This window comes from Phaethon lepturus, unplaced genomic scaffold (assembly GCF_000687285.1).
Source record: "Phaethon lepturus isolate BGI_N335 unplaced genomic scaffold, ASM68728v1 scaffold14598, whole genome shotgun sequence".
Lineage (NCBI taxonomy): Eukaryota > Metazoa > Chordata > Aves > Phaethontiformes > Phaethontidae > Phaethon > Phaethon lepturus.
The window spans coordinates 1,617-13,268 of NW_010558392.1; the positions used below are offsets into that span (position 1 = coordinate 1,617).

Below are 11,652 nucleotides of genomic sequence, written 5' to 3' on the forward strand. Positions count from 1 at the left end.
ATGGAAAAAATGCTTTATGCAGAAGTGTTTTATCCAGCACAGGTGCTCATAGAACACTGCCATGTATCTACACCAAACACCACTGTCCTGAAGTTAATTTTAGATGTCACTTTAATCTTCATAGAAAGCTTTTTAGGAGGTACACACTCACACATTTGCATAGACATACTTGTCTGAGGCCACTACAAACAATTTTGAATTTTTAAGTGGCCATTTTCTTATGGCAAAGATACTTAGACCAGGTTAGCATCAGTTGAACTAGGCTGTTCATGGTTTCAGACCTTTGAGAATACAGAATGCATGATTGCTTAAGAAACACCAGAATAATTTTGCTTCTTGGGGTATACAATCTATACATGCCAGAGGAACCTAAACAAGCCAACCTACTTTCATGCTCTACGCATTTCGCATGACCTGTGCTGTTGTGATTTCTGTTATTATTGAAAGACCTGTACTTTTACAAACCTCACATGTTAACATGTCCTGCCCTGGCCTAATTTAAAGTTAGGAGGAACATACCTAATGAGTGCAGTGAGGTAGTATGAAAATGCAAGTGTTTCATCTGATGTGCTCGAACTCTGCTACATAAACACAGAAGCAGTTTTTCTATTAGTAGTGTTAGGCTGGGACTTTGCTGTCTTGAACTTTGTAATCAGTGAAAGAATCCTGTGGTTATAGTCCAACTGCAAAGGACTTTTTTTTTTTTTATTAACCAGTATCTAACATACAGTGCCAAATAAGCAAGATGTACAATCCATATGAAGACCTCCTTCATTTAAAAAACAAATCAGCCCTGGTTGTAATACTGAATAACGTAGGGCAGAGCCACTCCCTCGTTGCTCTGGGCTGCCAGAACAAACCTGTCAGCTCGGCGGTTTCCCCAGTCCAGACCGAATTCCCTGATTTTGACCATCAGGATAGCTAGTGTTGAATGAGATCACGCCACCCTTTATCTTGTCTTCTGAATTTATTATGTGTTGGGGTTTTTTTAAGTGTATGTGCCTTGATAGGGATTCAGTCAGAGCGCTCCGAGAACAGCTGTTCGAGCCCAGCAAGCACAAGCTCGGTGTTTAACCAGTGCCACAAAAGGCTTCTTTTGTCTTTGCAGCTGGAGGGAGGATATTGCATGCTGTTATGATATAAGTAGTAAGAAGTGCCAGGAAGCAGTGTAATGAAAGGGGGGCTGCCAGCTCCTGGGGGCCGGGTCAGAGGCAGGAGCTGCTCCCAGCCTGCATGGGCTGGTGAGTGAGACTTGCCTTTCAGTCCTTCACGCGTTTGGGTGTGGGTTTTAGGGACCTCTTCATCCGCTGAGCTGGTAATTTACAGAATTCAAAGGGGAGGGGGAAAAAAAAAACCTGACTGACAAGGACTAAGATGTTGGGGAAGGGCGGCGAGGAAGAGGCTGGATGAAAGCAGTTGCTAAAAACATATTTCATCATAAAAACTGTGGAAACTGTCAGGATGGTGGTTTTTTTAATGCTGTGAGTGTCCTGTTCACGTAAGCGTAGCAGCCTCCAGGCAGTTTCGTCGGTGAACGTGTAAACTGCGCATGTCGGAGGCGGGCCTTTAGGCGAGGCATCCCGGTTTTCAGACCTCCTTGGGTGTCATTTAATTTAAATACGTGCTCGTTCTGGGGTTACGTCAGCCGTCGAAGGAGGGGAAGTGCAACGTTGAGGAGGAATCTGCCACAAGCAGCTGCCGGCCGGCACATCTTGCGAGCTTTTAACAACGAAAAGGTGAGGCCGGGGCGGAGCGGAGAGAGGACCGGCCCTCCCGCAAGCCTCGGGGCGGGACGTGCGGCACCGCACGCTTCGGCCCAACGCCGTATCGCCGCCGCGGGTCCCCGTCGCTGAGGTAAGTAACCCCAGCGGGGCGCGAAGCGGCTGTCCCGGGGGCTTCAGAGCCGCGCTGGCGGAAGGAGATCCGCCGAGGAGGGAGGCGGTTGCTTTTGCGTCAGACGGCAAAATGTAAAAGCGACGCGTGAATTAAAACATTAGGCGAAATCCGCGACGGGCTGTTTTCGCGCATCAGCGAATGTATTTAAGGGCTACGGTAGCCTTTATGGCCAAAAAGGGAGACGCAGCAGCCCTCGTTAAATCGCCGGGGACGTTTTTGGTTTTTTTTTTTTGGTCGTCTCGTACAGCAGAAATAGCGTGGTAACCTCTTTGGCTGCGTAACGGTGCGGGCGAAAGCAGTAACGTTGGTACCTGATGTTCTTTATGGAGAATTCCTCACAGGCAGCTTGCAGAGGTACGCTCCCTGAATGGGCAGCTTGTGCATTATTTATTTGTTCTCAGGTGAAGTAATTCCGAGGGATGCTGATGAGTCTGTCTCAGTTTACGGCTAGAAGGTTGGTTTCTCAAGCATATTGTGGATTTAAGGCTGCTGCTTCAAAGAAACAGAAGTTTTGCTTGGAAATGGCTCGTCCTAGTTCAAGTAAGATGTCTATGTTTCCTTCGGTGCCCCACACAGGTTTTTAAACTAGATTTGAAATTCTAGAAGGTTTTGTGTAATGGGCAAAATCTATAGTTTAATTCAGAATGTTTAGAAGAGCGTGAAGTTTTTTTTCTTCCTAGCCGTTAAATCTATCTTCTATGTCTGTATTCTGTACAGTTCCAGAAACCCTGGCAGAGTTGAGGTCAGTGTGATTGCCTGGTGAAGTGTTTTTAGTATTTGTAACTTACACACATAAACGTATGCTAATTAATTACAGTTCCTTTTCATAATCCTAATGGGTAATAAAGCTCACTCTTTGTTTCTTGTACCAGAATTACAGAGGGCCTCGAGCATTTGTAACAGCGCAGGAGCAGGGTATTGGGTAACCCCAGCAGCCTTGTTCAGTCTAGCAGTAGTAAATATCCCCTTTTTGTTTGTTTGGGGGTCTTTTTGGTTTTGTTTTTTAATTTGAAGATATGCCTTAACTTGAAAACTGCACACCGAACTTCAGCAGTGTCACAGTAAAAACCCCAACAGTTGGGTAGCCGAAGTGTACTTGTTTTTTCTGCCGTCTTGAGCATCGGTGTTTGGCTGCTGTTGGAGACTGGAGACCAGACTAGGAGGGCTTTTGGCCTGATCTTTACACGTTCAAGGGCTTGGGAGGTTTGGGTTATAACCAAGCAGATGGGCCATCAGATGCGTAGTGTTCTCTGCCCAGTTCTATGGCACTGGTGCTGTGAGTCTTGGGACTTCTCCAGTGACTCTTGCCCCTTATAAAAATGTACCTGCCTTTGGCTTAAAAAAAAACAAAAAACAAGCCACACAGCAAATTGTGGAGACTAGGGTTGCGATGAGCAGCTCAGAGTTCAGCTGGAGGCCAGACACTAGTGGAGTGCTGTAGGAGTTGATACTGGGGCTAGTGTTGTTTAACACCGTCATTAATGATCTGGATGATGGGGCAGAGTGTACCCCCAGCAAGTTTCTAAATGACTCAAAGCTGGGAGCAGTGGCTGATGTGCCAGAGGGTCGTGCTGCCATCCAGAGAGACCTAAACAAGCTGGGGACATGGGCTGACAGGCACCTCATGAAGTTCAGAAAATGGAAATGCCAAGTCCTGCCCCTGGGGAGGAATAACCCCAGGCACCAGGACAGGCTGGGGGGGACCAGCTGGAAAGCAGCTTTGCAGAAGAGGCTCTGAGGGTCCTGGTGGACATGAGCCAGCAATGAGCCCTTGTGGCAACAAAGGCTAATGGTGTCCTGGGCTGCACTCGGCAGAGCATCTCCAGCAGGTCGTGGGAGGTGATCTTTCCCCTCTGCTCAGCACTGGTGAGACACACCTGGAGTGCTATGTCCAGTTTTGGGCTCCCCAGTACAAAGAGACAGGGACTTATTGGAGAGAGTCCAGTGAAGGGCCACAAAGATGATTAAAGGCTTGGAGCATGAGAGTCTGGGGAAGCCAGGACTGTTCAGCCTGGAGGAGACCGGGCTCAGGGGCATCTTACCAATGCACAAAAAAGTCTGATGGGAGGGATTGAAGACAAGGCAGGCTCTTCGCAGTAGTGCCCAGTGACAGGACGTGAGGCAATGGACACAAACTAAACTACATGAGATTCTGTCTGAACACAAGAAAACACTTTTTTTACTGTGAGGGTGGTCAGACACGGGAATGGGTTGTGCAGAGAGAGGTGGTAGAGTCTCCATCCTTGGAGATCTCAAAAGCCACCCGACTGGACACAGGAGGGAAGGTGGACGAGATGATCTCCAGAGGTCCCTTCCCACCTCAGCCATTCTGAGATTCTAAAATATGTTGTGTTAAGGTTAATAGCTGAGGTAAACTGGAAAAGACATTTTTTTTGTCTCTCTGTAGCTAACTTGTCCTTTTTAATCTTGTTTTGACTCTTAAAAAAATACAAAAGAAATTTCCAATCTTTTTTCCCAAGTTACTTTCCTATGCAGGGAAAAATGGAGGGAATATACATTCAAAAACTGAAAATACAATTGCAAACGTAGAAAATGGGCAAGATGCCTTGGAAGGAAATGTGTTTTCCCAAATTACATTAATTTTTAAATTTCTTTCATCTTGGGATCTTACATTACAATTAGGAAGTAAACTCTTCCTAGGTGGTGGTGGGAGCAGTTGTTACCACAGTAGCATCTAGTGTGGGGTTTTAATTTAAGGCTCTGTCTTTCAAATGCTGAGTATATTCATAGTTTAATACATGTTGCCCTATTGAGCTTGCTCATAGCAGTTTTAAGACTCTCCAAGAACTGCCCTTCAAATTCAAATATAGGGAAACTCAGAAACAAATTAGTATTCTGAAATTTATGTCATAGGAGGTGTACAGAGAAGCCATTCCTGGATATATATGCTTGCCAGCACTGTATGTATGGCCTCTTATATGAAAGTATAAAAGTCCGAGCAACTGTTTTTCGTCCCCATGCCTAGACATGGCTGATTTTCGAGAAGTGTTTGCCAAAGCGAAGCATATAGCCATTATCACAGGAGCCGGTGTTAGCGCGGAGAGCGGAGTTCCTACCTTCAGAGGGGCTGGAGGTTTCTGGAGAAAATGGCAAGCCCAGGTATGTATCGGTGGCACGTGCCTGCGCAGCTGCGCTTCTCTGTCCATCAGGCTGGTGAGCGCAAAGGTCAGAAGAAGCTGGGTACCTCAGAGGGTGGAATTGCTCCCATGGTGGGAGCTGACCACCATGTCTGCAGCTCTTCCCCCTGACCTGGGGGGCTGCTTTGTGCAGCTGCAACTTCTTTTTTGTTGTTTGGGTTATCGGCTGTGCGCGGAAAACCCATGTTTTTGTGGGCAGCTCTGGGTCTTTCTACTGTTCCTGTTTTCTTGCTGCCTTGCAGCTTATCTGCTTGCTTGTCTTTTGACACCCTCACTGTTTTCCTACCTCATGCGACCTTTCCTGTTTTAAGAACCTTTTACCAAAATAACAAAGGACAGAACCAGTGATACTGACTAGTTGTTTTCTTTTAATCTTGGTTTCTCACAATACTCTTTAAAAATGTTTTGGGATATTTTTGTTTGCTTGTTTGGGAGCAGGGTTCCTCACCATTTTTTAACTCTCCCACAAGCTCTGTCACTTTTGCTGGTTGGGAGCCACTGGGATGGGAGAGGAGGTGGAAGCAGACACTGCGGGGAGGAGTTGCTGCAACGGAGAGCACCAAAATATGCAAGTAGCATAGGTGCCTTGAGAGTCTGATTCTGCATGGTGCTGCAAATGTTTCAAGTAATTGTTATGCTGTCAGTACCTGCTACCCCAAATACTGCAATGACATTTACTTTCTTTCTGGTTTTTAATGACAGCATTCATGAAAGATCTGATGAAGTTAAAAAAAGGTCAGAGAGATGAGTTTTACGAGATGGTTTGAGTCTAAAGATGCACTTTTTCTTTCAGTGATTATCAGTTCAAATAAAGCATGCGTGTGTATAAATGCCTGGTCCTTCTGCATCAGAAAGCTTGTGCTCAGCATTTTTATGTCAGTAAAATTGGGCATTAAAGCGTTAGACTGAGCTATTCCTCGTTGTGAAAAAAGATAGGGCAAAATTAAGTTAGTGTGAAAAATATAGCTTAGATTTTACTGGCACATAAAAGACAAGACATTAGGCTTTGGTTTTGACAATGGCTGTAATTTGGCTTGTGATACACTTAAATTAAGGCAGAAAAGAAATTGCTAGCAAAGGAAATATATCCCCACAATGCCGAGCTTTATGGCTGCTGTAGAAAAGAGAGTTTTGAATGCTAAAAATGGTGTGCATTGAAATACCTCATCTTCCTTTGTGCTGTATTAAACACCTAATAGTTTTGCAGGGCAACACAGAATAAGGTCCGAGTGTACTTATGTAAAACCATGTACCACACTATTGATATTGGTTATTTCTCATTTGACAAGATGCTTTGACTTGTCATCCTCGTAAGGGCTATTGAACTATATCCTTGTCAACTGCATCTGGTTATAAATAATCTGCTTTTGATTATCTTGTTACACTGGTAGCAGTGCAAATAGCAGTTATCTAGCAGGCTTCATCGGGGGAGGGTATATACTTGCCCTTTCGTTGGTAGAATGAATTGTTACGTCTTTTTCAGGACTTGGCTACTCCAGAGGCTTTTGCGCGAAACCCGTCTCGTGTATGGGAATTTTACCATTATCGCCGGGAAGTGATGTTGAGTAAACATCCAAATCCTGCGCATATTGCCATTGCAGAGTGTGAAAGGCGACTGAGCAAGCAAGGAAGGAGCGTTGTGGTCATTACTCAGAATATTGATGAACTACACAGAAAGGCTGGCACAAAGCACCTCTTAGAAATTCATGGTAAGAAACAGCTTACCAGTCTGCTACAAGCCAGCAAACTTGTGGGGGAGAAGAGAGAGCAGGATAAGTACTGGGAGAAAAGAAACTTTCTTTAAAATTATAATAACTTGCATGAAGCTACTTACAGTATCACCCTGTTCTTTTTTGGAAGCCTCTTTTTCATAGCCTCACTTTATTTGTCATCTTTCTTTTTTCGTGGATTCTGACGGTACACGGGAACTGGTTCTCCTTTCCTACTTGCTCAGTTTTGCCTCAGAACCACTTGAATACATATGGGTAGAGACGCTTGGCTGATTTCGCCGAGGAAGGAATCCACTGAGGACTTCTGTGATAGTGGTGGTGCCACACCAGTATTGCCACCAATAGAAAGTGTAGCAGCACGACTGGTCTCACCAGCCCTGGTGCTTTCCGTTCTGCTGCCTGTTGCTTTCCTTCTGTCCTGTCCCATCCTTCAAAGATCCACCTGTGTGGTCCTTGGCTACAGGAGGAAGAACAGGCTGGAAACAGATGAGATTCCCTTACCTGTCTCTCCTACACCCAGTGGCAGTCCCTCTCTCTTCCCTATAGGTAGTGGCATTCCTCGCTCCCGCCTTCTCTCCAGCAAAGTCCAGAGGAGCACAATGCAGGTGCAGCACACAGGGATCAGTGGGGCTTTCGGATCTGATAAAATACATTACAGGGGTGGAGAGAATGAGGGTGAGGAGGCCATTCTCCACCCTTTGAAGTGCCTTCACTCTGTAGGCCCTGCTGCAGAGTGAAAGCCTCACAGGACAGTCCCATCCTTGTCCTTCAGTACTACAATGCTGCTTAAGTATCATGAAAGGTTTCAATAGGATTTCCCACTGCTACTTCGTGATGTGGACACAGGAAACCTGCACAAATTGTTTTGCAGTTGTGGATCCAAGGATAAAACCGTGGGTATAGTTTAATTTTAGTCTTAGTCTTTACAAAATATAAACAAGTTTCAACTCTTGGTAATATTGTGCATCTCTACAGCACATGGCTAGCTCTAGTCATGATTTTCCTCTGAAATACTGCTGCGAGCTGTGTATTACTCATGTCACAAGCTAGAAGAAGGTGATAAATCATAGCTTGGAGGGACTGTTGCTGCTGTTTGCTGCGGCCTTTCAGCTGAAAGGGCTGCATCTGTCTTTGCTGGGCCCGGTCTGTGCTTAACTATAATGATGGTCACCTTGGGTGGCTGAACAAAAGCATGTGTACGTGCTATGTAAATAGCATCTCGTTCATAATGCTGCTGGGTTTCAGCACTCGGCTGTTAACGTTCATGTAGTAAGTTACCCACAAGGTATAGTCTTCAAAGTCAAATAAAGGCCGTCTGGGATAAACACAACCACTTGCTTGTACAGCCATGCCTCAGAGCAGTCGCTTGATCCCTGATGTTTTTCTCTTTGTATGTGTTTCAGGTAGTTTATTTAAAACTCGATGCACCAACTGTGGAAACATAGCTGCGAATTACAAAAGTCCAATATGCCCCGCGTTGGCTGGGAAAGGGTAATACGTCTGCCTTGTAAAAACTCTGTGTTTCCTACTTTGTCTGCTGTTCAACAGAAAAGGAGTTTCAGCCAACCACTCCGTTTTCCTTTATTAATTAATGCTTAAATTTTACACAACTGTTCTGAAACGCGAGTATACTGTTTGGTAACTTCAGTAAGAGCCCATGATACCGTAAGTCCTGTGAATGAATAACCGTTAACCTCTAAGTTAGCACAATGTTATATATTTTTTAATTAGAACAACTCAGAGATGATCTGAAACTCTGATATTGCACATCAACTAATTGTACTCTTTGAGAATGTGTGTTTACTCCCATCCTCTTCACCTTCCAGGTTTTTTATTAAATTGGATGCTTATTCCTTAAATTGGACTGTCATCACTTGATACGTGGATTGTCCTCTTCTGCATTTCTTGAGCACCTTGTAGCTTTTATCCTTCAGTTCATCAATAAGGTTCTCACTATTATAAGATTGTATATTCTGAGACTTGTATAAGATTACAAGTCTCAAAACACAGATGTGTCAATCAGGAGGGAAGCATCAGTTCCCAGGATTTCTGCAACTTAAAAAGTTGCAGGAGAATCCTTCAGTTTCCTTTTTTTAGCTATCCTTTCTTTCACCATTAAAAAAAGGGGGGCAGAGGGACAGTACAGGCATATGCTTATAGATTTTTTTTGGGGGGGGGTCCCCCTTTGCATTTCACCAGATCTTTAGGTAGCTACATAAATATTTCTTGTGCTTTTGACAGACTTTGACCAGCTTACTGCAGTTGCTTAGCACTGGGATAATTCTGGACAAATGCCTGCCTGCCCTTTGTATGGTATTTTAGGATTGTAGGTGTTGCAGTTGGCTGAAGTTGCAGAGATTCCTTGACTGGAGAGTGTGTTTTATTGAATACTATTTTTTTATTAATATATAAAGTGCACCTTATATAACTGAATATGTATTTCAATTTTGTAACTTTAGGGCTCCAGATCCTGAAACGGAAGATGCCATGATTCCAGTTGAAGACCTTCCTCAGTATGTATGGGCCACTTTGGTTTTTGTTGTTACCTCTTTATGCTTTGTGCACCTCTGAGGTTTGTATTACTGTTCACATAGTTATGGAAGGAGACATTCTACAGGAGAAAAAGGCATGGGACTTTGCCCCAGAGAACTGAGTCGAAAGTTATAGGGGACAGCAACAGGAGCGTGTACTACAAGTTTACCATGCTGCTAAAGGGATCGCATGTTTGTGTACTTGCATATCAAGCTCAAACATGCCTAAATTCATGGCTTTTGAGTAAAGTGGACTAGTAGGAGAATTGCAACAAGAAACTAAGCGCTACACAGTAAACATTTTGTTAACTTTGCAGCTGCTTCCTACTGTTAGTCAGTCTGTAAAACTGTGCTGGGGTGCAGCCACGGCCTAGTCCCTTGCAGGCACCCAGTGTGCCACGGTGCTTTTTTATAATGGCTGAAGCTTTGCCTTAGCTAGTTGCCGATGCAAGAAGTCACCGTATTTTTCATCTGTTTTCTAAGGAAAAGAGGCTAACACAATGCTTCTGTCTTCCAGTTCACTTTCTGCTTAAAAACCTGTTGGCCGGTTTGTTAAAGGTGATGGAGGCCGCGGTCTGTAGCACATACTATGTTTTAAGTTTCGTGCGTTTCAGGAACTGAGGAAGGGGAAGACACTATTAGGTGCAGAGTTGAACAACTGTTCAGCAACCTGTCCTGTGTGACCGGGCAGCACGCGTGTATTTCCAACATGTGTGTAGCAGGGCATCAGCTACCTTCTGCCCAGCACGTGGTAGAAGAGGGTGCGGGGAGGGCTGTGAAAGAGAAGGGAGAAAGAGTGAGGGCAGATAAGACAGATCCAAATGAGAATGCTTTGCCATTTTGCAGCTTGAAATGTCCACATCAGCGGCGCAACACTGTCCCTTTGTGATTTTTCAAACAGGTGTGAGGAGGATGGCTGCAATGGGCTCCTCCGTCCCCATGTTGTGTGGTTTGGTGAAACCCTGGATCCTGACATTCTCACAGAGGTTGAGAAGGAGCTTGATATTTGCGACCTCTGCTTGGTAGTGAGTGATGCTTTTGTTACATAGCCTCTTAACCGGCAGGGAAGCCATGATGAAGAGGTTGCACCTCCTGGGTAAAGGAGATGCATCTGTATTTTCCAGGGGGAACTAAAAGCCCCTGAGGGACTCTTGACTGTCAAGTGTAAAACATTAAAAGACCATAAGGTTTGAAAATGTACGTATACTGCTCAGAAATTAACAGGTTCAGCATGTGTGCATCTTGCTCAGCTGGCATCTGCAGTCTACATTTAGTGTGCACAGGTATGAGAGGTTCAAGTGTTAAAGGTTAGCTAATATTGGTTAGCTGTTGAGTTTCTCTAACAGTGAAAAATACGGTTATTTTGATGCTCAGTTTAAAAAAAAACAAGGGACAGAATGTTCTAAGAAGGTAGATAGCTGTTATCATGTGCTGCTTTTTTTGTGAGGTTGTTTACATGCCATGTAGGTTCCAGATCGCTGACTGAAACACTTGCTCAGAATATCACATACCCTTAACAGAGTAATCTCAAGTAACAGAATGAATGTCTTCATTTTCTTGAAGGCAAAGTCTGCCATTTTGTGTTTCTGGGAATTTTTTTTTCATCTACAGTTATAATCCACAAACAGGCTTCTTTGGGTGGTATCAGAGAAACAATTCCCAGTTCTTATGCTGTGTTAAATAGCTATGTGTGCAGTGACACTAAATAAGAGATACTGGATTTGGTTTCATTTCTGTAGGGATCTCCCACGCTTTAGTGGTTTTGCACATCTGGTGGTGTGAGAAGGGTCCTTACTTTGTGGGTTGGTTTAGTTTTTGTCTGGTTTAACTTCTGGCCTGCTACACTCAGGATTTTTCACCTGTCCCTGCAGGTCGGGACCTCCTCCGTGGTGTATCCTGCCGCTATGTTTGCCCCTCAGGTGTCTGCCAGAGGAGTGCCAGTTGCAGAATTTAACATGGAAGCCACTCCTGCTACAAACAGATTCAGGTAAAGCTGTGGTGTTTTAAACTAGCAACCCTTAGTCCCCTCCATCTGCCATTATCTTTTGCATTGACGTGCTAAAATGCTTAGAGAGTTTTTAAACAAACACGATCTAGTTTTTTTCCCCAGTGCTTCCCCAATGAAACTTAAAACTAATTTCTTCTAAGTATGACAAGATAATTGGGGTTTTTTGGTGGACGCTGTGTCCAAAGCGTGATGCTGAAGTCTGTCCCTAGGTCCTAGAAGGCCTAAAAAAACCCCTCAGGAGCAGGACTGACTAGCTTACCTGCCTGTCAAACGCACTCGGGCGCTGCCAGAAAAAGCAGGGCACGCTGGTCGTTGCCTGCCCCTTCACC

General features: G+C 44.6%; 1 protein-coding gene across 1 annotated transcript; it reads left to right on the top strand.

Annotated features, from left to right (window-relative positions):
* Positions 1 to 2,321: 2,321 nt before the first annotated feature.
* On the top strand, positions 2,322 to 11,306 carry SIRT5 (sirtuin 5). Its single transcript, XM_010293052.1, has 7 exons — positions 2,322 to 2,436; positions 4,883 to 5,016; positions 6,538 to 6,763; positions 8,188 to 8,275; positions 9,244 to 9,297; positions 10,217 to 10,340; positions 11,187 to 11,306. Exons 1-7 carry the CDS (start codon positions 2,322 to 2,324, stop codon positions 11,304 to 11,306), a joined length of 861 nt encoding a protein of 286 aa, XP_010291354.1.
* Positions 11,307 to 11,652: the final 346 nt, after the last annotated feature.

Bases quoted from the DNA above. Each gene is read 5' to 3' on its own strand.
- SIRT5 (XM_010293052.1), top strand. From the start codon at position 2,322: ATGAGTCTGTCTCAGTTTACGGCTAGAAGGTTGGTTTCTCAAGCATAT. The intron at 6,764-8,187 runs GTAAGAAACAGC...TATGTGTTTCAG, and splicing joins GCACCTCTTAGAAATTCATG to GTAGTTTATTTAAAACTCGA. The intron at 10,341-11,186 runs GTGAGTGATGCT...CTGTCCCTGCAG, and splicing joins TTTGCGACCTCTGCTTGGTA to GTCGGGACCTCCTCCGTGGT.